The sequence below is a fragment of the Cottoperca gobio genome, chromosome 9, assembly GCF_900634415.1.
Source record: "Cottoperca gobio chromosome 9, fCotGob3.1, whole genome shotgun sequence".
Lineage (NCBI taxonomy): Eukaryota > Metazoa > Chordata > Actinopteri > Perciformes > Bovichtidae > Cottoperca > Cottoperca gobio.
In genome coordinates this window covers 4,792,062-4,820,041 of record NC_041363.1, presented here as the reverse complement: position 1 = coordinate 4,820,041, position 27,980 = coordinate 4,792,062, and the positions used below count along the sequence as shown (strand labels likewise).

The following is a 27,980-nucleotide window of genomic DNA, read 5'->3' as shown; positions in this document are numbered from 1 at the left end:
CAAAGGTTTTTCACAATTTTTGATGCACCTGTAACATTAATTACACAAAATATACAGTAGATGAACATCAAAAGCTGTCGCATGCTGTTACTAGAGATCATGTGCATTATCCAAAAAAAACAAGTAGATAGAAAATCAAGTGAAATGTAAGATCATAGTGTTTTAATGAAAAAGAAAATTAGATTAATTTAAATGTACAAATAAACGGGTCTTGGATATTGCATAATAGAAAACAACCAGTCGTTGTTGAAGTCCGACCTGCCAGACTGAGCTCTGTATTATATCTAGTAATCAATATATTGTATTTGTTATTTGGGATACTTTTTCAGTGTGTCTTTGTACTGTGTATACCAGCATGTGAGTGCAAACATTTAAAGTAGATATCCACATGCAGCATTAACATTTGGTGGCTTTAAACGTGTAAATAAAGAGTCCATCTGGTCAACCATCTAACGCATCCACGCTCCAATATTAACAATAATATACAGTACATGTAAAAGGCCTTGATAGGTAATGAAATGTAGAGGAGGGCAATTCCAAAATCACATATTCTAGACAGTTGTTGGAGTTAAGAAAGGCATTGAGGTGATCAAAGCCACATCTAATGTACATGTGAGGTCTGATCAGGTTCTGTATTATAACTGGTCCCCAGGCTTTGTAATGGGCATTTGGGGTTCCTCCTCACAACTGTCCTCCTTCCCAACCCAGTGGATACCATGGCCGTTCTCCCTGGGCGGGAGATGTGGCGAATGCTGGCGCTCCAGAGTGGAGAAGGTGGTGAACTGGACTCTCTTTCTCTTGCTGGTGGGCGAGTGGATGGACTCGGTGTGCATAGGTTTGCTCCTGAGGGAGCCCACGCAGCTGATGGGCGAGTCTGTAACGGAGGACAGGCAACTGGGCCTTCTGGACATAGAGGCAGTCTTATCAGGGCCAATGTCTATGACGGTGGTTGTAGTCTGGGTTTCTTGCTGGACAGGACTGCCTGGCACGCTCATCACCAGCTCAGCGTCTGTGCCGAGCCATACCCAGTCATGCCTGTGCCCTGTGGGCTCCTGGCAATGAGAGGGAGGCTGCTTGTGCCTGAACTTAACAACATATGAGATACAATTAACCAGAAAAACCAAGATGGCCAGGCAAAAGACGCCTAACAGAGCGTACATGCCAATCTCCAAGTCTGTGAGCGGCCTGTTGGTCAACATTTCTTCTCCACCAATTTCTACCTCTGCTGTCTCCTGCCCAGGTACCTCCACCTTGGTGGGAAAGTTGTTATAGTTCACCAGGTTCCCCGGGGCCTTCACAGTGCTAGTAAAGCTAACACTGCTCATATCCTCCACTATCATATTGTCTGAGCCATATGCTTTGCTGGAGCTGCTAACCACGCTGGTAGGACTGTCAGGGTTTCCTGAATTGCTGTTCTTACCCACTCCTCCCAGGCTGCCGCTTGTGATGGAGGTTCGTTGTGTAGATTTTATCGTGGTTGTGATCTTCTGCATGACACTCTCCTCTCTATCTGAGGGGGAACTTCGCCGGGGAGGATCCTGGGACTGCTTCCTCTGCTTCCTCTCTCTTCCTACCTCTTCCCCATCGCTCCCATAGTCACTGCCGTCATCCTTGATGCTAACAGTGCTGCTGTCGGTGCTGCTGGTATTTGCATCTAGGCGCCGAGTGTTCAATTGAAACTTGACCTTAAGACTGCCGTTGCCCACAGCCACAGTGCTTTTGCGTTTGGACTTCTGGCAGGACTCGCAGATGGACATCTCTACTCTGACCAGGACTCCCTCGCCCTCACCCTCTGCCACCACAGCCGGAGGCGTGCCCTGCACTGACACCACCCCCTGATCGAGAGATGCCACCATCACTCTGTAGTAGGCAGGGTCATAAATGTCAAGAGGCGTCTGGTTGCCATCACTGAACTGCACCCAGGCACTGACCAAAGCTTCCTGAAAGAACAGAAAATAGGAGAACTTGTAATTGTGCTTTTGATCTACTGTTCATCTTTAAGACTCTTAAATGGACTCAGACTGTTACCTGTTTGGGGCTCTGTAGAATCTCTTGTGTGGTTGTAGTAGCCAGGATAGCCCTGTTGCTTCCGGCACTGAGCTGTAAAGTCATGGAGAGGCCTGTAACCAGCTGGACCCCCAAATCTATGATGGTCACTTTGTCATCCACGACTTTGATAGTTGTTTTAGCCAAGATTGCATCAGACAGTGGAGAGAACACCTGTCACAGAACATTATCAGTAAATGAATTAGGGTGCCTCAGACTGTATTTCCTTGCCAAGACCAGTTCAGTTCATCAGGTTCAATGAAAAACAAAGGAAACACCCCATCCAATCCAGAGTCTAGCTGCTTCTTGCTACAACATCGGTTACAGGCTGTTTGGGGAAAAGTTATTCCAATCAGTAATTCAGTTCATTACCTGGATGGTGGTGGTCCCGAGGTCTCGTCCTGACAGCACCCTTCCAGCCTGCAACCTTGCCACTCGAGGGTCCTCCACCTTCATGAAGTATCGAACCAGCCTTGTGATATCCACCTGCCAATCCGTGCCCAGGAAATAGGCCTTAGGGTCCCGAGGGTCCGCCTGCTCTGCCACAAAGTGAGTTAGCACCCGCACCAGGGCGTGCTGATACTGAAGCATACAGCCCTTCCCCTTCCTGTCGTCTTCTTCACTGTTCCAGCCAGGTCTGGGACATGAGCACAAAAGCACACGTGCAAGTCACACCTGTCACATGGTAAATGCTTTGACCTGCTATATCCAATCACTTAACTCTGTCTCTTTGCTTGATTGGATCACAATGAGATATAACAGTAGATTATGTAATGGACTCAAAACCTTAAATCCTTGGAGAGATATGATTTTGATTTGTATGGGCTAAAGGAGGCTTCTAAAAATCCCATCTGGAAACCAAATAAGGAGAGCTTTTATGCTAAATGAATGGTTTGTTTTTGTGTCCCACCTTTTTGAAGTTAGTATGGGTACCCTCCAGCTTTTGATCTGGCTCAGCTCCGTGTCTGACACCTCGATCTGGAGGGGGAGTCGAGGCATCCACACGTTCAGTTCCAGCTGAGCACTCAAGTAGCTGTAGGTAAAGTTCACCACCAACTTCACCTTGCCCTTCGTCTCTTTTCCATTCACGAAAACATAGTCGCACCTGTCTGACACCTGGATAGGGGGAGATAACCCATTAGAATATGGATATACTATCATTTTAATTTTGTGTAAACAGTCTATATCACACTCAGACTGAGAGTGTTGTCAATGAAGGAGATGTTAGTCATCTAACCAATGACAAGAAATAATCAAATATTCCATAAAAGTCACAACTTTAACAGATAGGCCATTCTTACAACAACAAATGGCCTTGCAGCAGTTTTGCACTGCATGTGTTACCATAGTAATGTCAGCTGGCTGTAATAAACCACTGCGATGATCACCGGTCCGAAGCGTTAGAAAGAGGCAGCATTGCAATTTTATGTAAATCAAAATATCATGTGGTGCAGTGCTGAACATCAGTCCTTCACAGCCAAATGCGCTCATTAATATGTGATTTCAAAGGTGACCTTGGCAAGTTTGGGCGACTGCTCAAAGATCTCAGGGACATTTTGAAACACGAATCAGGAGGCTTTCTTTGGTCCTCTCAACGGCCACTGTTTTTAAACCAATTGGATAATTAACGCAACATTGAAATTCAGTCACCAGCCCCTGGAAGTGCACAGGGGAGTGAAAGGGGGGAAAACAGTGACTTTGACAGATAGCCTAAGGAGGAATACAAATAGCAATGTTTCCTGCTCTCATTCGTGTGAACCCAAAAGTTTGCTAGAGGATGTGCTGTCACGGGAACACGCTATTTTTGAGAGGATCTTGTGTCATCAGTGTATCTGAGCATCAGTCATCCTGCACCCATGACCAGAGCTTAAGCTTTAGAATGACCACATCACTATGTGTCATCCTTGCTGTTAGCTGAGATGCCCTGGCTTCCTCCTCCCTGCAAATAATCCTATGCTTGATTTATGTCCAAAGAGCAGATTTACAACATTTGGCTCTGAAGCCTTTGAATGGTTGTTATGGAAAAGTTCTAATGCAAGCATGGGACAATAGACAAGGACTGATTTCCACCATTGAAGTCATGCGGAGTTCTCATGTTTCTAATTCGGTGTATAGAAAAGCATCTTCCTCCGAACCTCCAAGAGCCATGTTCAAATAATATACTGAAGCATCAGATAAAAGGGAATGCCATTTTAATGTTTCATCTGCCAAATCAATCTGGTCCCAATCTCATTCTGCAGCCAAGAATATCCCTCAGTGTTTTTGGTGTCAAAATAGATATTTGTTTAAAATGTGATTTGACTTTCATCATTGTGTACAGTATTAAAGACGGGCAGAAATGAATAAAACAAATACTCCAATGCACGTTTGACTGACACATCTGTGACAGTAGTTAAATAATTATAAATACAAAGTTTTAGTGAGTATGCCGAATTAATTATTGCAAATGGGGCAAATTACGTTCACATGTTACGCTGGCTTGATGTAAATTATTTAGTCAAATTGCTACGCCACGTGATAAAAAATCCTGATTAATCAACTAAGTAGACATCTATGCTCAATATGTCCCTGCTTAAAATGTTCAAGTATCAATTATTCAATCCTGGACTGTCAAAGAGAATGCCTATATGCACATTTTATGTCTATCCAACATTCATGCATATTTGGAAAACCTTTCCATCACGGCAGATAAGAGTTTGTTTTGGTTTTGCTTACTTGAGCGATCCATTCTGGATAAATCCTTCCTCATCTATCACTAGCAGATTTGATACTCTTCAGGCACAACAGAAGAGAAAAAGATATGAGTCAAGCTGTTAGACTAAGAAGATTAAAGGGAATATTTGTGACTGAAGCCGCTCTCTGGTCAGCAAATAAACAGAGAGCCACTGTAAGCTTAGAACAACAGCAAAGACGGCTACATTACAGGGTTGAAAAAGAATGATGTAGTCAACATCTGGCCTCTTGACATCCTCACGTAATCCTGCTTTTCTTATAACTGACACCCATGTGCACTTAATACATGTGCACTTACTGTATACACTGGACTGCAAATCTCATGGAGCAACACTCTGAGCAAAATACTACATTTATTTATGAGCCCAGACATCTGTTGTTTGTTAAACCTGCTTTGGGATATTTCTGACCGGCAAAAAAACAACCATATTACATGGCTGGAGTCCATTGCATGCCTTTGTTTACAGTGCAACTTTACCCTTGAGTGAGTGTATTCACAGCCTTCTGACCTCAAGGGCCGGGGACCTGACTTTCAATTTCATCAATAAACAAAGCCGGCTTTTGGCAGTCAGCCGTGCTCAGGTTCACAGGATAAAAGTGGAAAGTCACTGGATGGGAGCACAGTGGCAGACTGCGAGGTCTTTTGTGGGGAGCGATTTAGCTCAGCGGTTGTTCATTGTCGGGGAGATTGATGGGCGATGTTGTCGGAGCCCCGCTAATAGTTTGTTTTACTGTGTGGAAAGAGACACAGAGAGCAGAGGTGACTTTGGTACAACGTATTTGTCTGTCTTTCCCATCACACATGAAACCAACCTTGGTTTAACAGCAGCTCTAAATTTCCCTCCTGCCCTTTAGAGTTAGGGCAGGCAAGACATCTGCCATTCTTCCATTTATTGCTGCTAAACACATTTCTGTTCTCAGGTAACCCTTTACTAGTAGTGATTAAACATGTCTTTACATTACACAAGTTGAGGGAGCAGCAAAGATCATTATAGACGGCAAAGGTGTCCCTTTTCATTATCATCGTGTCCCCATAATGAAATAGCTTTAAAAAGCCATCTGCACTACAGTAGAGTCATTTTACTTGGAATGTGTGAACACAAAGAAACTAAAAATGGATATTATCCCCTCTACAGTATGAGGAGACGTGCAGTAATTCCTACCTTGAGTACATCTTCATCAGTGGAGCTGCAGTCTGTGTAGTCAGAAATGTCAGTAACCACTCCGTCTTCTTCCACAGCTACTGTCCTCACAGGCATCACCACCTTCTTTCCAGTCAGAACAGCTGTGTTCAGGATCTCTGTGTCCTGCAGAGAGCCCGGGGGAAATCAGGAAAAGTCATATTTCTTATGCTATAAGTGTTGTTGGCTTTTTTTGCATTTTAGGACATATGGCTGATCTTTTCATGTAGTGCAACGAGGTTTTTGTGATAGCAGCACTGTGGGGTGTTGTAGGAGGGAAGTAGGAGAGACAGAGTGCGACTCAGTGACTCAGCAGTCCTGATGAGGTGAGAAGGCCGGTCCCCCTTTGGGAAGCCGAGGGGAGGGAGGAGCAGAGTTAAGGCTGGGTGATGGCCAGGTCACCGCATGGAAGGGAGAGCTAATCTTGGACTTTTCTGCACAGGCATGTCCCTCAGAGCGATGCCATATCCGCTCGAACACGATCAAATAACTAAAGCCACTGTCATGGACTAAAAATAATCTCTACATATCTACAGTACAGCCTGTTCTTTCATGCTCAATGTATTATTAAATAGTTTGGCTGTGGCAGGCAGAGCAGAGTTGTCCACTAATCGCAGGGTTGGTTATTCGATCCCTGGATCCCCTAGTCCAAGTGTCCTTTAGCAAGACTCTGCACTAATTGCTCAGGATGCTTAAACCAGCGACTTGCATGGTAAGTGGCTTCAGTTGGCACTTTGTATAAAAATGCTATTAAAATGCATTTACTATTCCATAAGGGTTTTGTTCAAATGAATTGATACGAATACAATTATTATGAGTATTGTAGTGTTATAGTATCTCACTGTGTATGTGTGTGTTTGTGCATACATGCATTTGTTTGCATGCATGGATAATCAAAGCATGAAAAGGAAGCAGATGGATATGTTTCGTTTTCTGTAAAAACACTGTTTTAAATGAAGTTGGAATAATTTAATATAGTGTGTGTAAATTACTCTGAGAGCAGTGGAGCGCAGTGCATGATCAGTCGAATCCAATTTAAAGAGACACGTGGTCCCTCTGGTTTAAATGAAGTTGAAATAATTGAACCTCATTTATTTTTGACTGTCATTACTATATCGTAAAAAAAAAAAACAGATCTGAAGGGTGTCAGTGAGGTTTTGGCCATTATAAAGAAATATTGAGCAGCAGCACTAGATGGAGTTCACAGAGCAAGGCTCAGACTGATAAGTCAGCGCTAATGTCCCCTTGAGCGAACCATCAAATCTCCTCGTGTTTGGCCCTCTGCCTGAGGTCAGCTTCTAATCCACCAAAGGGATGAACCATGTCAAATTCTCAAATCAGGATACTGTAGCATATCCTCATAACTTCAAGCTCTCTGGCACCATTATGAAGGAAATGCAGCACTGTGAAATATAAGTAACCCTCTGCCTCAACGTATAGCATACTAATTCTTAATTGTGCATATTTCATCAAAAGTATGTGGTTGAATAAATGCTAAGCGTAGGATGTGACAGTATGTGACATTTGTCAAACCTGCAAACAATAGCGCACGTAGAAGTCCCTAACCCAGGTGACACATAACTCAGAGTGGTGTAAACTCTTGTGTAATGTTGCGTATTTAGTGGCGGAGATTATATCATCGTAGATTAATTATAGAGGTAGCATGATAAAGAGGCCCGCGGCACCAAAATAGAAACACATGAAGCAGCTGTTAGGAGGAGAAGATGACCACATATTGCATGCCAGAACAGAGCAGAACAACACAGAAGTGAAACATCAGCTAGCTGTCAGTCAACTACACAAGGTCACTGTCTGCTCAAAATAGAAACCTTTTACTAAACAGTCCAAAGCATATCCAGCCTTTTGTGTATGCAAACCAGACACAAATGGATCAGAGCAAAGTGCATTGTATGATATGTTCATGCACCAACACTCAAAGGATGCAGTCCACGTGTTGGTGTTATTGGAAAGCGTCAATGTTGTTTTTAATAATGATTTGGTGTGACATGGAAGCTGTCAGCTAGCTCACCATTACGAGAGGAGCCAGGCCGACAAAGTCTCTTTGAGTAGTATAGATCCTCATGGCTCCTTCAGTCTTGGCTACGTTTTTAGGCGCGGATGGTAGTTCCAGCCTCCATATGATCACCTGACTCTCGAGAGGACTGCTCAGCTCCTCCACCTCAAAATCCATCTGAAGCACTTCCAGCAGACTGCTCTCAAGCCTGAATGGGAAGCAGGATGAGTTAGACATGCATGCACGCATACCTGCCTATAATTGCAATACGGCAAATGTTGTGGTTTTCTAAAGATTTTCTTGGAAATAAATTGATATGGAAACACAGATTAGCAAAGAAAAACACTGTGAAATAGATATTGCTGCAGCTTTCCCATTGTCCTATCGTGTTATTATCATTTGGTGCAAGAAGTGCCACGTTTGTGTTTTTTTACTTTGTGTGATGGAATGCAAATTAGCACCAGAAAGACAGAATCTTTGCATCACAGCCACTGATACTTAATCAGATTATTTCCCCATTGGGGTCTGCAATTACTTCACCACACATTAAATTCCTGCAGAGATAATTATGTTAAATTATGGAAAGGTGCAGTGATTACACGGCAGTGTATCCTGCACTGCAGCCTTTGGCCCATTGCTCTCAGTGCAGAGAGTCGGTGCAGATACAGGATGGACACATTATTAGCCAGTGTGACCAGAGCCAAACCAGGGATAGAAATATGGACTGGTGATATTGCTACTGGGACATATTGACGGCTCAAAATGCATCAATTAAACCTCATTCACTGTATGATGTAAAGGCGCCATGTATTAGAAAGGCTACAATGACTGGTAGACCATCCCTCGTGTATGGATCCAGTCATTACTTTGATGTCTACTATCAAACTACAATTATTTCATATTCAGGAAACTGTTGAAAGTAAAGTAGAAAGAAACCTGATGAAGATTCAAACTGGATTTTAGGCAGTATCCATCTTAAAATGAATAGTAATGTTATGAATTTTGTCCCGTAGAAAGAAAGCAAAGCGATTTTTGGGAGTGGGATGTCATCCCTCTAGTTGCAACAAGACCTAATCTTTTTTTAGTAAAAGGCTTTGCATCTGTAGGCAATCTCACAAACTAAACCAAAAAAGAAAAGAGCTGAATTTCTCCGTGCTGTACTCTTGAGTTGCTGGTACTGTTAAATGTGAACTGAATAAAAGGTGGTTTGAGGACAGAGGCATCCTGTATACACAACAAAGTATAAGACTTTGTAACTTATAATGGCCTCTCAGTGATGTCAGACAGAACAGAGTGTCCTAGCCATGGCTTCAATTTTCTCCCATGGCCCAAGTTAGTATCCTGGGTTTTATTTCTTGGCACTGAATTGAACTATAGAAAAGATGTATTGCTGGACAAAAACGCAATAAGCATGCACATACCCACATGGACATTATCAGAGCCACTGCATCCTGTGTGTACATGTTATAAATATCTATGTCAAGGCTGTGCAGACACACAGTAAGTCCTGTTTACTGCATGACCTCTAAAGGGACTGCATACCAGCCGCCTTTCTGCATTAAAGCAACAACAATTGGAGAAACTGCAAATCATATTTAGTTAATCCTCCATTAAATTCCAAACTCAACAACAAAGCACACAAAAGTCCTTCACTGTATCCCTTCCTCTCGCTCAGTGCTCATATCTGCCCTTATTAAGAGACAGACAGATGTGGTGTAATTAAATAATCTCAGCATATTGATCGGAATCCTGAGATTAAAAGATAATGATGGCATTCTCGTCAACTATCAAAACAAGATATTCTTGACTTGTAAAAGCATGCATATATCCCCTTAAGTATGCATTAACACAGATATCTGTAGTAAAGGGGATGCCGCCGTGCTATTTACGCCCTCAGTCATTCTTGTGAAGCTTGCAGGGAGGGGATGCTTCAACAACTTGTTTACGACTGGCAGTCTGTCTGTGAGTAGCTTCGCTTTAATGTTAAGTTCCAAACCGAGCTGCTGCGACAGTGGATTAAAAAGCTTTAATGTGCAGATACAGCAAATACTTTTAGTGCTCACTAAAGGCAGGAAGACAAAAAGTCAGAAAAATCCCCACAGTGGTGTGACAGTAGACACTCTCTGCAGGGGTTCTGTTAGTTTCATGACATTTAAGAGAGGATTAGTCAAAATGACTGAGTGAAAGAATATGTTAACCCATAAAGAGGTTGTGATAAACAATGTCATAATCCACAGCGAATGGGGAAACCAACTTAATGAGGTCAAACAAATAATAACAAGCACACATAAGGTCAGCGCTCCATCTCTGTTTAAAGCAAGTTGGCTCTCTTGTTGTATGACCTCTACCAAACTCCCTCTCCCTGTAATGAAGTCATCTTTGTCAGATTATATTTAAACTAAATTCTGAGAAATGTTATTATTTGTCTAATGTTCTTAGTTTTTTTTTTTCATCCTGGGAACGTGGGCTGCAAGCACTTGCTCTTTTCCAGCAATGCCGCAGCATTCACACACAGATTACAGCTTTAGTTTTACAAGCATTTCTTGGAGCTGCTCTAGAGGCAGAAAATAATCTTACTGTTTGAGTTAAATCTCAATGGGAGCACTGGCAAGCTTGAATGGCAAAACTAAATCATTTAAAACAAGTGCACAGAAACAACATAAATAGTTTTCTCCTGAACGTCGATGGCTGGATGGTCAACTGGAACAATTGCATGCGGCATGGCAAGGTGTCTGTAGGTCCATCCACGCTCCCTGGAAGATGAATCCTAATGATTTTGGTGAAGCTCCGACTTTTCCTTGATGACATTTGTGGTTTTGAGTGAAATGTCTCCACAGCTATTGGTAGACAATCATGTCTCCTTTAGGATGAATTATAATCCCTTTATTTTTCATCTAGCACCATCATCAGGATAACATTTAACTTGTCCAGTAGTTTGGTATCTAACCAAATACAGCTGGAGGCCTCCTTTGTGTTTATTGTTAATGAGCAAATGTTAGCATGCTAACGCGCTAACAGTAGAGTTTCCACTGTGGTCAGAAAAACTGGTGCTGTATTCTTATTGTGTTGACACTCAATGACAAGAAGTCACTTTATCCAGCCTATAGGGAACAGTTCTGTTGTTGAAGTCTGTGTCTTCTTTAAATAAGAGAAATAATGCTTGTTGAGTGTGACTGTCATCATTAGCATGCTAACAAGCAAAATGGCCACCATGATAAACATTGTATCTCTAAGCACTGCCACACAGAGCCACGAACATGGCAGTGAATTAGACTTAGTCTTGATTAGCCTGTTTTATATTTTTTACTTAGCCGTAAAATGTTTATAGCCTAAGTAATATAAGAGAACTGAAAAAGAGCTTAAACTTAAGGCTACGTTTGAGGCAGCGAGGCAAGACAGACAAGGCTTGAAGGGACGTGTCATAAAGCTTTTACTCTGTTTTTTCTATGCTCTTTTTATAAAATAAAAAAGGGTGTCTTGTAATCTCAGGAGGCATGTGCCAAGCTTATATGACAACTCTTAAATGAACTCAGCTCACCTCAATGTTCAATGACATGTACTCAGCTGAAAATGAAAAGGGCTTCTTAGATAAGCCACTTGTTGGGGAAAGGATGTAGTCTTGTTTAATGAGGTTACGGGGCAAGTTAAGTACTTCTTAGAAATCCAAATGAGTTGGATCAGACCAGCCTTCAGATGTCATGTAACCTAAATAGTTTTAGTGCTATGTTTGAAAATGACTCACAGTTTAGTTATATCAACCTTCCCTGCATGCAGCTTTAAAGTCATAGGTTACAATATGTTTTAGCGAATACTAGGAATGCATGGATGTGCACAGCTGGTAACTGTTTAGAAATGATTAAATCACAGAGGAGAAGTGGATAATAAAGGGGGCAAAGCAATTGCTGTTTATAAGGGTCAGCTTTACAGGATCACCTGCAGCCAACCTGTGCTCAGAGACATGTCCTCCCGTGATGCAGCACAGTATGCTTCTAAAGCTCGTACAGTGCAGATGGTTTGTCTTTCAGACAAATACTTAGATTCTTTGCAGGACATACATCACAATAGTGCCACTTTTATCAGCTAGAGACACTGTCAGCCAACAGTACATGAAGGATTCCCTTTGGACCTTTTGGAGTGTTTTTTGCCCAGTTCAAACGATAGCAATTTAAGCCTATAAATATGTATAAACTCCGAGCCACAGAAAACTAGACACAGATGGATAGCGTACACTGGCATGCAGAGTAATGGAAGAGAACAAACTTGCCTTTTCCCAGGTATGGGAGCCTTCCTCTGACAAATAACAGCGATGGCTCCATCTGCACCCATATCCAGAGTGATGTCCCACAGTAAAGAGTTACTGGGTGTCGCTGTTCGAAAGGTCACACCTTTCTTTACTGTCGCTCTGCGGAAAGTCAAAATCCAAAAGGTCAAGAATATGGTAAATGTGAAATGTCATGTATTAACAACCAATGGAATTCGTGGCAATGAATGTTTATTTTTCCAAAGTTTAAGTGGCTTATAATGTGAACAATTAGCCAAACATATTTCAATATTTAAACTTCCACATAAAACATTCAGTTTCCTCACACAGAATATATTTGATTTATTTATTCAAATAAATAAATCATTTATTTTATTCCAGGTTATCGCAGTAAATCCAGAATGTCTGTAACAATGAGGCAACTTTATATATTTAATACTTCACATAGAGCAGTGTTACAACTGAATATGTATTAGTCTAGGACAGGGGTCGGCAACCTTTACTATCTAAAGAGCCATTTTGCCCCTCTTCCACCAAATAAGATTTGTCTGGAGCCGCAAAACATATTTGATAACACAGCTTATAGATTTAATATATAGTCATACTACATTTGTTGCATTTATGAAGTGACAGAATGACAATAAAAGAAACTGTTGCTATGTTTACCTGTTTTAACAAAAGGAAAACACTAAAGCTCTTGTGAAGAGAAGGAAAACATACACTGGCATGTTCAGGCCTACTTAATTAAACACAGAACTCTGCAGGTATATTTGAGTCCTCCCCATAAATGTTGAATAAAATATAATATAAAAATACACAAAACAATAAAACATACAATATATAAATGATATATAATATAATATAATATCTTAAAAAGAGATAAAAAAGAGGCCAGTTTGTATTTAATTATGTGCGTTTCAGTGTGTTTTCATCCACAATTCACAACAGCCTCACAAATGTCCCTCAACATCACATTTTCTGTTTCTAATTTCTCGCCACATATCAAGCACTCTGGTCAGCCAGCATTGTTGACAGGGAAAGCAAATGTATCTGTCCGCGCAGAATTAAACAACTTTCCTCCGAAACGTATCTTTTTTTGGTTTTATCCATGGTTAGCATACCGAGTTAGGCGGGGGTCTGCAACTCACGATAAACCACCTGCAGTGAAAGGCACCGCGCCCGTAGACGCCGGAGAATGTGACGCATTTTTTAGTTGACGAAATATAAAAAAAAGAAAATGATTTCATGTTCCATGTTTTGTTTTGTCAAAGCTACAGGAGCCACTACAGAGGGGTTAAAGAGCCGCATGTGGCTCCTGAACCGCAGGTTGCAGACCCCTCAACCTATACCCTAACCCCCCCCTCCACTCACCATCCCTTGCATTTGAAAAAAAAACCCATTGTTCTTTCTGTTTCTTAAACTGTACTAATGGATGATTAGTTTACTTGGCCTCTAATTTGTAAATGATAAGCATTATGCAGCTGAGCATGTACACCTTCCCTGCGAGCGTTCCCAGAAGCAGCTTGCAGTAGGTCAAATGTTAATGAGATATTGTTCTAAAAAGAATTGCGATCAAGTAAAGCCAGGGGAAGCATGCATGTAAAATCCAGTCCTCTGCTGCAACAATACCAATAGTTCATACGGTCAGCTATTTTCACAAAGTATGTCAAACTTCATTATACTACAATGTCTGATAAGAATCCCCAAATGCTCAGTAACAGCTCAGACAAGCTGTCTATAGTTCAGAATAACATCCTTGTGTAATTCTTTGGTTTTCATTTGTATGCAAAGCTGCGTGGTTTATCTCTAAATCTTGATAAACACAAAGTGTTGAGCGTATTATGAGTCTCTGAGGAGGCGTTATCTATGATAGGAACAACAGCAATCTGAGCACTCCTCCTGCTTAGGGCTGAGGGGTTTGACTTTGAAAAGTAGAGGAGATATTGCTCCCTGTTCAGCACATTGAAACAAAAACTACCAACATACATTATATTATTTCAACTCCTAATTGAAATATTTAAGATGACCTCTTAAGGGATTTGTGGTGAGTTTTGTGTGCACGTGCTTGTATGTGTGCCTTTGTGCCAACATCTGCACATCCAGCATCCGGAAGGAAAGCCTAATGTGGCCACTCGGCTGTGGAGCCACAACGTCTAGCACGACCCAGAGCTGCAACCACAGGAATGCAAGATAGAAAAGTCTCCCTTGTTTCCTCTCTGTCAGAAAGAATGGATTTGGAAAGAATGTCATCTTGTGGCATTTGTGACACCGCAAAAACATCAAACAGACAAAGAGCCCACAGGTTAAAGGTCACAATTAAAGAGGGATGACTGAGCAGTGTCTTCTTCAATAGTGGTTTTAATCTTGTGCCATCGTGAGCAGCTGCAGACAACAGCAGTCGATTTATCTGATTAACAGATTCACCTGCGGAGCAGAGATCTAACAGGTTGGATCCTGCGGTGCTGGGAAATGATTGCACACAGCTGAATGCCACACGTTGAGCGTCAGTCAGTGGACACGTAATGGCCATATTGTTTACCACAAACTAGGTAGTTGTGTCGGAGCCAACAGAGGTTGCTGCAGCAGAAATGTCACAATTTCAACTCTGGCTATGAGCAATTTTTATCAAATAAATTCCAAAAAGGAGAAAAATACAGTAGGTGTTGCTAGGGCTCTGTTAGTATAGTAAATTAAATAAACATCTCTGATTACTGTGCATTACAGTAGCAAACAGAACGGGATCGCTCGTCCGTTGTTATCACTCTGAGGGTTCCCAGGAGGCAGCAGAGCCAACAATGCTGCAGCTAAATGAGCAAAGAGAAATGCATGCAGTGTATGAAACTCTTTACATCAATTTTACATCAATTATTCTCTTAGATAGTTAAGATGAAGTGATAAAAACAAAGGTGGCTGCTCCATGTTACCCATGTCAATTGCAGTACTAAAGATGAAACAGAAAGGCACGTCTGAGTTATTTCTGTTTCTACAATCACACACAAAAACACATTTGAATTAAAACCACAAATGTGATCTTCACGAAGGAATTAAAGGAAAAATCAGAGGATCACAAAAGTAATTAGGATTCATCCTCTGGGAATGAACGTCTGTACCAAATACTTTGCAATCTATCCTTTAGTTTTGGAGGTATTTTACTTTGCAGCCACGGCGCTATAGCATGGCTCCAAACGTCTTTCACTTGCAATGCATTAAACATTGCACATGCAAATGTTATCAAAGATTTGCAATATGATTTATGTTTCACCGCTGCTTCACCCAACGTGCATGTTCTATTCATGTATATAATTGCACGGCTGATGCTGACTGTAGAGGATTGTAAAAGCAATATAATATGGACATAATCAATGAAGTTAGCTGGATGGCATGCACAGTGTATTGATGGGAAAAGTAGGAGGACTGTTAATCTAGTAATGACTTCTGAATAACATGTCCTGCTGTGATGAAACACTCTGTGTATTGAGCTGCGTGGAGCCAAGTTTAACTAATTAAAGGTGGCAGTAACAAGAAGACATATCTTAAACTCTTTTTCTCTCTCAGCCCTCCTCGTGTAAAAGAAAATCCCCTGCGACTGGAAGAGGGCTTTCGTCTGTGTAGTTGGGAGCATGGACCAGAGTCCATGGCTTTGGTTGGCAGGCCCTGAGGAGGCAGCGGGCAGGAGGAGGCACCTGGCCAGAGAAGATGGATGGCTGTGGAGACCGAAGCTGACAGTATGTGAGAAAAGCAGCTCCCAGGTGCAGCACCTGCCATCTATCTCACTTCTGAGCAGGCAAAGCATGAGTGGCACTATTCTTTCACCTTTTACATACTCTTCATTCACTCCCACACTCACACATGCATGCACGCCAACTGGTACACAAATAGGTTGTTGGCTGTTGGCCTTCATCAGTCAGCTCCCGTCCCTTATGAATTTGTGGAATGGTGTTTTGTTTTTTTACTTTTCTAAAAGATCACAGAGCCATGTCCAACAAAAGAAAGTAGAACAGTGACACAACTCAAAAAAGCTACTACAGTAAAACAGTTTGATCACAAGAGTATATTTTGTGTGTGAGCTGCACCGGCCCAGATGCATTTCATCACCACGGCTGTTATCAAGATGCTACAGTACATAGTGTTTGTAATTGCTTCCCTAATATAATTTGTGTTACCATCTTTGGCTTCGTGAATGCATCACTGCGGAGCAACGGTACCACCAGTAAACCCCAGTGCAGTCGGAAACAGATGCAATCGTTAAATATGCAGGCAAATGTCCACCGTTTAGCCAGTCTGATGGCCAGCCATCGGCAACATGTCTATCGTACTTATGGAGCAGTTTAGGGACTTGGGGAGACGTTCATGCCAACATGCCTGCCAGATGGCAGACACCACAGCACTAAAAATGGACGTGACAGTCCTATTTGTCACACAGATGAATGATTAGACTCCCTGGTTGAAGAGCTCACTGACACGGTGTCCTGTTGATACAGAAGCTCAAGTTTATGTACAGTGTTGCCACACTGCTGCCTTTGAATAAAAACCAAAGAACAAGACAAACGATTGTGCTTCATTGCTGACTTTTAATAGCCATTAAGAAGAAAAGCTAAACAAAATTTGTGAGCTCATACTTCTTGCCTCTCAACTTCCTGAGCATACACTAAAGGGATCATCTAATTACCCTTCACATGGGTGTGTGATGATGGAATTACTTTGTATATGACCTTTGTCAACCTGTCGCTGAGAATGACAGGTTCATTTTGCAGGAACGGACAGGTGTGGCTTGTCTTTTACTCAATCGACCTCAAATTTGTATGTCCCCTGACTACAGCTACACACATCAATAACAGGTTTATCATGCTGATGAGAGAGTATTAGGCAAAGCTTAATGGGACATTCAGACAGTGATAAAGCACAAAGACAGCTGTTGAGGACTGGATGCACAGGGCTTGTTAATGTGCTGATAGGGTGGTGTTGGGGCACAGGGGGGGGGTACCACTTTGTTGTTGAATATGTCAGTTAGAAGTACAGTGAGTGTATTACACTTATTTATGGCATATAGACACAACTGCCCATCATACAAGGAGAGGGGGAGAGGCGAGGAGAGGAGCGGAGGAGAGGAGAAGAAGAGAGGAGAGGAGAGGAGAGGGGGAGAGGGGAGGAGAGGAGGAGAGGAGAGGAAGAGAGCAGAGGAGAGGAGAGGAGAGGAGGAGAGGAGAGGAAGAGAGGAGAGGAGAGGAGAGGGGGAGAGGGGAGGAGAGGAGAGGGGGAGAGGGGAGGAGAGGAGAGGAGAGGAGAGGAGGAGAGGAGATGAGAGAAAGAGAGGAGAGGAGAGGAGAGGGGGGAGGAGTGGAGAGGAGAGGAGAGGAGAGGAGAGGAGGAGAGGAGAGGAGAGAAAGAGAGGAAAGGAGAGGGGGGAGGAGAGGAGAGGAGAGGAGACGAGATGAGAGGGGGAGGAGAGGAGAGGGGAGGAGAGGAGAGGAGAGGAGAGGAGAGGAGAGGAGATGAGAGGAGAGGAGAGGAGAGGAGAGGAGATGAGAGGAGAGGAGAGGAGAGGAGGAGAGGAGAGAAGGGGAGGAGAGGAGAGGAGAGGGGGAGGAGAGGAGGGGGAGGAGAGGAGAGGAGAAGGGGAGAGGGGGGAGAGGAGAGGAGAGGAGAGGAGAGGAGAGGAGAGGAGAGGAGAGGAGAGGAGGAGAGGAGAGGAGAGGAGAGGGAGATGAGAGGAGAGGAGAGGAGAGGAGAGGAGGAGAGGAGAGGAGAGGAGAGGGGGAGGAGGAGAGGAGAGGAGAGGGGGAGAGGAGAGGAGAGGAGATGAGAGGGGGAGGAGAGGAGAGGGGAGGAGAGGAGAGGAGAGGAGAGGAGAGAAGAGGAGGGGGAGAGGGGGAGAGGGGAGAGGGGGAGAGGGGAAAGGGAAACAAAGGGAGACAAGGGGAGGGGAGTCATTTATGCTATCTTCTTTTTGCTCAGAAACGTGTGACTGAGTAAATGAATTAGAGCAGCAATGATTAAAAGTGACAGAATGAAGAGTGGAAATCAGGATTTCTTTTTTTGCTTCATTGCTTCAGCCAAAATCCAGAGACAGAAAGAAAAGGAACTTATTTAACTATCAGTCAAAAACATTGTCTAGATTCTCCTGAAATCCAGACAATCTACAGAAAGAAACATTTTCATGTTTCTCTGTTTACTTTTGGTGCACCAGAACAAAAAACCTGAATGAGCTGAGAGAAATGTAGAGTGACTCATCTCTGAAACCTGCGAGGATAAGTGCATCCGTTCACAGCTGTTGGCTCGATCAATATTTACTCATTCTAGCATTCACGATTGATCTGAGTAAGTGACTAAGTGAATGAATACAGGACCAGGTGAAACAGGAATTAAGAATCCATGACTGTCCCCTCACCTGCTCACTTCCACTCAAGCATGTATTTGCAAGTCAAGTGAAGAAGTTACTCAGAAGTGATTTATTTTCTAGGAAGTGTTGAACGTGTACCAAAGTGTTTTTCAATCTACGAGGAAAGACCAGGAACTAACACACTTTTTTATTGAGTCAGGACACTTTACTGGACATCATCCAACAACGCTGCAACCAGCAACATAGATTATCATTTATTATTTTGTGAAACGAAAACACATAATATGAAGGAAGGATTTATGACATACTTTACCCATGATATAAATCTACACACACACACCAATTGAATAACTGAGACAACCGTATTTCACTCCCTCTGACAGGCCATTATTCAGTGGCTTGGAGTAAAGCAGATAGTGTCTAGAATAATAACAAAAGAATCAGTCTCTGATCAAGTTAGCGTAAATCTCTACTTGTCTACTCTGACAGCTAACCTCCACAAATCTAGCTGTGCCGCAACGTGGTTCTCTTTGATCTCCGCCTGGATGATGGAAATAAAAGGCATTATGGCGCAGATGACCATAAAAACCATCAATGCAACGATGAGAGGCATTCAATTCAAATCCAGTTTTGAGGTGCAAATCTCCCATGCTGCATCACTTCACCTTGAAAAGGGAAGTAACAAAGTCACACCTTGAAAGAAAGCCATGAGAACAGACATGCCTTTTTTCCTCCAGAGGATAAATAAATAAATCAGGTGGTTAAGGCGTTCTTTCTTGGGAAAGTAAAGTTCCTAAACATTTCTATAACATTGTCCACTATCACCAAGGAGGTCGCAGAGACCTAAAGAGGATTAACTATTACTTTAAGATGGAAGTACAAATGCTCTCATCTCCTGTCAAACGGGAACATTTTGCATTGCGAAACGAGAACAGAGCCCTAAATTAAAATTGAGCTATGCTGGTAATCCCCATGATCCTACCACATGCAATAGCAGTGTGTTAATATAGCACAGCATACCCTTTAAAGCAAAGCAATAATGAGTCACAAGCTACGCGTTATCTTATTTGATCCATGTCACTCTTGATGACTACCACTCTTGAAGCAGCCCTTAATGTCATCGTGCTGGGCTCACTCAAATATGTATTTGTCTTATTTTTAACTGGAATAATCTAGCACAGTTCTCGGAAAGACAGTTAACCTCTATCATAAACCCTAATCCATGCTAAATCTCCTTCCCTCACATATTCCCTTGTTTTTGATGGCACGGGATTTTGAAGAAGTACTGAATCATTATCAACAAATGAATTTGAAGTCTGAAGTGATGGCAGTATTTCACCACAGTAAAGGAGCTTATAATAATATAGCCAAGTCTGACTACTACACACTGTGAGGAAATGGAAGACACAGTCTTACCTGAGAGTGAAGTTAGTCAGATGAGCAGAGCCGGCCATGAGTATGTAGAAGGTGGCGATATCAGTCTTCTTCAGCGGTTTGGAGGACGTCCGTATCACAATGGAATTGCCGAGTTTGAGCCGCGAAAGTGTTGCCATTCCTTTGGGCACCTGCAGAAGACGCACGCTGCCAATCCTCTGCATGGCCGTGATAGGAACATACTCGGCCTGCTGCTGTGAGCCACCCCAACGACTTCCATCCACAGAATTACACTTCCCATTGACTTTGGGTTGTGCCTGGTAGTACAGCTCCACAGGGTTCCCAGTAGTTGGGTCCTGCCTCTCCCTGCTGGTGCCCTCTGACCCCAGAGCAAACCAGCCAGGAGCAGGAGCAAGCTCAGCCATGCATGTTCCCCTCTCGCCTCCCATGGCACAGGAGCCTCTCACCTCCTGGGTCTGCCAGAAAGCATACACTGTCACACACGGTAGCTCATCCAAAGTTCCTTCCCCCCGGCCCCAGTCTCTCCCCGCAACATAGAAGAGCACCCGCACTTTGGGCTTGGAGGAGAACACCCGAGGCGTCAACACGAAGGCCTGGATTTTCCAGTTAAAGGTAAAGACCTCTGGAGTGTTGAAAAGCTGCACAGACTGGACCAGATCTTGAGGCACAAGCTGCTCTGTGGACATCGTGCCGTAGCTGGCGTTGACAGCTGGCTGCCGGCCGGATCTTAATATAACAAAGGGCTGCGTGTGACTCTGCATGCTGGAGTTCCTCATGAAGTCTTGCCCAGCCTCCTTCAGAAAGAGGTAGTCAGCATCTCGCAGCTCGTACTTGACAGGCAGGAAGACAGGGAAAGGCACTGGGCTCTTAATGTCACTCAGCTCTTTGCTGTTCAAATCTGTAAGGTGAAAATAGAGAAGTACATTAGGCTTGTTAAAAAGCCATGGGAGTATGTCAGAGCACCACATTTCTAAGCAACTACAATTCTACTTGAAACAAATACTAAGGAATGGAGGTATCCTCTACATTTGAGAATAAAGTACTGTGACAAATACCAGCGTTCAGAGTTCCAGGAACTAACACTTGAGCACAAAAAGTCAGTCAAGGCCAACTGATCAACTGAGTGGGGCACCAATGTATTACACTAAAAGGCCTCTGGGCTTAATATTTCTGTTACAGTGCACATAGGTGAAATAATGTAAATTAGAACATGGGGAGCTTAAGAGAGTTTTACTTTCTGAGGTTGAGATAGAGCAGCAGTTGAACTGTGTGGCTTTGTTCAGAGGAGGGCTGACTCTTATATTTCACTTTGCAAAAAAAGCAAAGCCCTCCTATTGACTAAAACTGCAACAACCTCCCCACAACATATCACTATAGTGTAATAATGTAACTTTTAATCGTGTACCCTAACCCTAACCCTAACCCTAACCCTAATCCTATTTTACCCTAAATCCTAATATCTTAATAGCAACCACTATTTGCACATTAATAAACCCTGATAAGGAGACAGACATGTTGTCCTCTGCATGTGCACCTTGATGAACATGGTGCAAGTTATCTTCTTAACTCTCTCTGCAATGGGGGGCTGCAATGAAATATACGTTTTGGATCCTATGTCAAAATCCTATGTTTGAGCCCCTCCCTGCTCCTAATACGTCCATACAGTCCCTACATAATATCCAGTCAAGTAATAATTACACAGAAAGATATGCTATCACATTTTTCATTTCCTGTGCAATAGCTGTTACTAAATTGTAAGTGTATGTTATATGTCCATGTTTCCCTCCCACTGGCCCAGTTTCACCTCTCTCATGGATGATCAGCTTTCTCTATATGGGGTGCAAAGGTGGGATCTGATACATCTGGCACAAGATTGAAATCTGCCATCAAAAACTGGGATTAAAATGGCTTTTCAGATTGTCAGCACCCGTAGGCTGGGAATTCTCAGCATATCCCCCGTGAACGAGAATGGTGGAGCTTCACCGCATGGAGTAAAAGACGAGGAGACCAGATTCTAATTAAAAAATATTAAGCTAAGGGAAATACATCTGTGAATGTAGGTGTATAATATTCAGTAAGATGTGTAGCTTTGCGTTGGACGGTATACCAGTATAATGATCAAAGGATTACTGGCTGTTAAATACTGATCACAAGTGCATAGGATGACCTTTTTATAAGAGTGAGTAAAAACAAACCAACGGCATAAATATTCTCTGATCTGGTTTAAAAGCTTATTTGTTAAGTGTTTGTCTCAGTGGACGTGAGCAGAGGTCACTCGGCCATCATGCGTCCTCATTAAACGTCCATTTTGATAGAATTATGAAGATTATGGGCTGCTGTGTGTGCTCTGTTTATCTGGTGGCTAATTGCCGTACTTGGTGAATTAAGGACAAAAACACTGGTGTTTACTTTGCAGATTAAAACAAAATGGATGAAGCTCCATTAGCATAGTTGAAAACAGAATCTAAGACCAAAACAAAATCATCCCGCTGGTATACCAACGCTAACAATGAGATAAAAAGAGATAATGTCTACGTCTATAGACTTAAAATGCATTTGCGACAAAAGCTGCCACATAGAGAGTTGTCTGTCACTGAATTATTAATTGTTATTTATCTAACGAAGGCTCGAAGCTTTTCCATGTCAATACCAGACATCATGTTGGCATGTGACAAGTCCGTCTATCATGGCCTCTTCTGCCTTTAATCCTCCCTCATCCAAAGAGCCTGTCATGATGGTCTGACAGTTCACACGGCAATGACTATACTGCTTGCGTCAAAACCATGTCAGCCCGCAGCCCTCAGAGGAAGACAACTGCATGTTTCTCTCTGTCTCTCCTCCACACACAAGACAAGAGTGTCAGTCATGTTCTCTGAGTGGGTTACACACTGCATGAGGCAGGGACTGGAGCAAGGAGCGTGGCTGTCCTGGCTTAGCCTACCAGTGGCCACAGTGACAGATGTGCTGTTTAATACCAGAGCTGGCAGCAGCTCCGTCTGGAGTGAATATAAACGGGCTCACTGTCTCCTGGAGGGAGAATGCACCACCAGTGTAGCAACAAAGTACCTCACATGCAAGCTCCTCTCTTTACAGTTGGGTTTGATGGGTCATCTGAGCTCTCCTCATTATTTCACATGCTTTTCATTTCGGAAAAGTCAAAGGAGGCCATGAGCATACATAACACTCATCTATTTGCGGGCACTGTGTGTTTATGTGTCATGGCAGGCTAAGGGACGCATCCTTCGCCTCTGCCAATATTTGGGATATTTAATAAGTAGCCAATGAAGCTGTACTTCTATAGTCCTCTTATCATGATGAGAGTCCTGCCCTCAACCGATAAACATGAGAGCAAATCCGGTGCACCAGCTGGTACAGCTTCTCAAATCACTCATTTAGAAGACCCTGAGCTCCTCTTCCTCCTTGGCTTGAGTCAGAAAGCATCAGTGTTGTCATGCAGATGCTACAACTGCCTCTAAAAGCCACCTCTTCAAGACTGCTCATTTTCAACGCCTGGTGTTGTTTGTTCATTTGATTTTTCTCTCTACAGTATGTCGGTTAAGTGCTTTCTATGTGTGAAAAGAAAACTGAAGATTCCTTCTATGTCAGGGTGCAAGTCACATGTTTGTTCATCCCTCTCTGTGTCCAAATGAACATGCTCCCTGTATGAAAATAAGGTTTCGGAGTTGAGCAGAAACAGAAACAACCAAAATGGAAATGTGACGTTTCATGAGTACAAGATCTTTTTCACCTCTGCTACATTTGGGAAGCAAATAAAGTCCAGCTTTACCGCCACACATTAAAATATGATCTGAGATATGGAAAGTAAACACGGTGCTTAACTTTGAAAAGTGTAGCGTGGCAGCTGAGATGTGTTCTGCGGTGTAACTGCAAAGTTTACTTAGGGGATTAAGATACAGATCCATTTCAAAATAAAGTTCCCCATCAGCAGTTTTAATAAAAACACTGTTGTTTCTAATAAGCTACATTTTACTCTCCATATTAGAATATTGTCATAGGCATGTCAGCTAACTCCTTTTGCTCAAATTGTAATCAATCTTTCTATTATTGTATTAAAATGCGGCGGAACCGCTTTGAATTCTAATGTGCAGTAATGACTTTTACCATATGTGCAAAACAGCTTGCAGAAGTGAGCCGTCTCCCAACAGAGGACAACAATGGACGTCTGCATTTTAATCAGTATTTGAGAGATGTTTGAGTTTTAAAGTTTCTCTTTCAGATTGTTTGTTTTAGCGTTATGGTTCACACATACACACAGGATGAATACTTTAAAAGAAGAAAGTGTTGGAAATGGCCCAGATGCTCATCTCGCTAATTGAGCACCTGTAGCAACAACATTCTCTGTATTAGAACAGATTTTAGCTCCATGGGTTTATATTTGTTGACTGGCTGACCTTGCCAATGCATCTACTTTTAATAAAGCACCAACACGTCTCATTAGCTAAATAGATAAATACGGTTTTAGTCTTTTCTGAGACATTTAGGCACTTAGCAGTCACCTTGGGAGGTAAACAGTGGCTTACAACAAGTTGCCAGGAGTTTCTTTTAAAGTGGTAAAAAGCAATTTTCAAAAGTTGTGAACACTGTGATCCAAAAAGGTCTGGAAGACACGATGTGCGTTATAAACATAAGAAGTCAAGTGTGGTGTTGGCTAAAGGCATCTTATTGGAGTATAGAGGTCCCAATTTAATGATAAGTCACAAAGGTTTTGAGTTTACTTACCTATTCTGAACCTGTGCTCTCAAACTTTTGGTTTGTTACAATGAGCGTGATGAAGTATGATGAAATACAGAGGGTTCAAAACTTTTCAGTGGAGGTTTATTTATGTCCTGTGGTCAAGACTCCCCTGCTGATTTGTTGTTGTGCCGTTTACTTTATGTCATGATTGTGAGTTATAGGCTGTGGAGCTGCCAGACAGGCCCGGTTTTACGCACTTTACAATACTTCTTGTCAGTCAACTCTCATGGTGCAGGCAAAGCTCTCCTGACAGCGTTATATTCTCATTTTACACTAAATGCTTTACACAAACATACAAATAGGATGTTCTGATCATATAGCATGTAATGCCCAAGGGCCTGGGTAGTGAGGGGGTGGGGAAGATAGTCATAGAGTGGAGAGAGAGGGAGGCTTAAGCTTTTCAGTGATTGGTAGGGATTGCCGTGTCCAATGAGACTCTTAAAGCTCCTTTAGCGGAATCTGTTTTTATCACATTTTCTCCATTTTTGTCATCCTTTTATCCACATAAATCAGCCAGCCCGCATTCCCTGGAAATAGTCATCTATGATGCAGTTATAGGCTTTACAGTAAATACCCTTGTGATGTGCTTTTTTTTCTCCATTATCAAAGTTGAGGATTTAGATTGTTTTGTTTTCTTGTTTGCCGTGTGAACATTGGGAACCCCGGTTTGTTTCTAGCAGACATCCCTAAGGGAATGCAATACTTAGAGGCAAAGTACTAAGGCATGGCTCAAGTTGTAATATAAACCCATCAAGCATTTTACTTTACTTTCATACATGTTTAATACCCCCTGTCACTGCCGTCAAACCCCTTTGCCACAACGCATAAATGCTCAGGTTGGCTCACTGGAACGCGGTATCACTGTAGAGTAAGATGTAAGTTTGTGGCACAAATGAGCACATTTCTAAATTATTTAGATTGCTAGAGAAGGCTGTTTTACTGCTGGAATGGCCCACCCCCCATCAGTAACAAGTGCACAAGAATGACAGGTCCCTGTAATAGCTCATTTGTTTTCAGTTGTTATCATTAAATACAGTGTTGACACAGTATGAATGCGTAAACAGTGAAGCTGGGGCTCATTGCACTTTGGCAGAGGCTGACTTGTATTGTTCGTCCCTGGTGGCCAGTTGAGATTGTAATACACAACAACACGCAACTAATTACTTCCAGGTCACTTACCTTGTGTGAGAACTGATGTAATTGTTGCAAAGATTATCTGTAAGATCCTCCAGCTCTGGTAGTAACAGCTCATGTTGGCACCCGGCGCGGCTCGCTCTTCCAGGCAACTTCCCAGTGTCCGTGGTTTTGTTTTGTTTCAGCAGAGCATGTAGCGGACCGTTTCATCCATTCCTACAGTTCGCACAATTAACATAATCACACCTGTGAGTGTATAAATTGTAGTGTAGTCCTTGCTGCAGGTGACAGCGCATGGAGATCCGTTCATCGGCAGGTCCCCGGTTGTGCGTAAAAGTTGTGCGTAACGATCCTGGAGACTTTATGCTCGGTCAGAAGATAAGAAAGTCTTGAGCTGAAACTATGTGACGGAGAATGTTTCGTCGCGATCAATATTACCCCTCTAAGCGAATTATTTGAACAAATCCTCCAGATTGAGTCGGTCTCTCAGTCTTCCGCCGCGGCTGGGACTGCGATGTTAAACGGCTGTTAACAGATCACTGACTGTGTTGCGCGCAATCCTCAGGGCACTAAACTCATCATCTGTCACTGTTCATCCGCTCAGGAAGCCACGTCCAGTACGCAGCCGGTAGAATTAACCCTGCGTTGGTTTGACTGCCATGCCAGAAGTAATGATCAAACGTGACATATTTAGTGTCTTCTGATTGTTGATTACTGAATCTGTAAATGTGGAACTTCACCGCATGTTAGAGTTTACATAACCTATAGCCATTAAGGAGGATACATGTTCACATCTGCATTGCAGATTACAACTGTAAGCATGGATGAAGTGGCGGTGACTTTAATCACCTCGCAATCTTTGTGTTGTGAAGTTGTAACGAGATATCATTCTCTTGTTTCCTCTTGTATTGTTTACAGATATACTGCATTGACCATTTGGAAAACGTTAATTAATTATTCCGTAATACTACACAGAGAGCCAAGTTGCAACTTTGACTGCATGCATGATAATAATGACAAATCAGGCTAATTAGGAAATGGTTGCATCACCCTTACCTCATTATTACTATTCATTTAACATTTAGAGATTAATAAAGAGGAATCTTCTTCTTAAATTATGAATACAAGCAAACATGAACCCACATGTTTTTACATATTGCCAATGAAAAAATACAACCTCTTTAATTGCAGATTCTAATGGTCTCTGAGCGTTTGAGAGCACCAGGTGGATTTTTAGTGCCCTCTGATGGTTAAGAGGAGTTTCTATGTCAGTAGATTAAAGGTTAGTGACTGACTATAGCTTGCAGCCCAGTTGCATCAGAAATTATAAGGTTTTCAACTCATTTTGTTAACAGAGAACCTAATAGATAGAATTCATATTTATGCATGTTTCCACATGAAATCTGTATGTGCTTAGATGCAAGTGAGCAAATTTCCGCACGATGAAATGCAGCCATCCATCATCCTTCAAATATTGATATGCACAACACAGTGGTTATACTCACTCCAACAAAAGTGACTTGTTTGCAGACTTGTCATGGTAAATGTAATGGGGCTTTATTGACTAATAAAGAGGATTATCCAACATATCAACACACAAGAGTGTGTGACCAAACCTCACAGTATCTGGAGACAGGAGGAAGTTGCCACAAGCTACAGCTGTGAGCTTATTCAAGCTCCTCCCTTGCACTGCAGCACTGTGATAAGCAGCAGAAGCAGCATCTGTGTGTCGGGTTGCTCCAGTGTGCTGTGCACTGCTGCCGTAGGATGATTTAGATCCTTTCCTATTTACCTGCCCTTCACTTACAGAAACAGCAACTACACTGTGTATTAAGAAAACCTGAGAAGATTTATCCCCCAAAAAGTTGTAGCAGCCGAAACACACCCCAAGTGTTACGTGCACATTCACACTGAGAGACGCAGGACTTGAGACTGCAGGGAAATGAATACTATATGCATATAAAGGCATATATTTCATGGGATTCAGCAGGCTTTATTAGCTTAAGGTACACACCATATTTCTCTCTGATATGCAAATTAAACATTTCTGAGCAGATGAATGCCTGAGTGATCTCCCCAACCCGATCATCACGCTCTTGTAAGGAAACAGCCTTTTTAGTC

At 42.5% G+C, this 27,980-nt stretch overlaps 1 protein-coding gene across 1 annotated transcript; it reads right to left on the bottom strand.

The window, feature by feature from the left end:
- Positions 1-211: 211 nt before the first annotated feature.
- Positions 212-26,069, bottom strand: LOC115013525 (transmembrane protein 132D). The gene is given in 10 exon segments (XM_029439880.1): positions 212-1,940; positions 2,029-2,220; positions 2,419-2,683; positions 2,957-3,162; positions 5,943-6,086; positions 7,990-8,182; positions 12,239-12,376; positions 19,992-20,868; positions 25,905-26,030; positions 26,033-26,069. Coding segments are annotated over 10 exon segments (3,483 nt in total). The 3' UTR covers positions 212-635.
- Between the last annotated feature and the right edge of the window lie 1,911 nt (positions 26,070-27,980).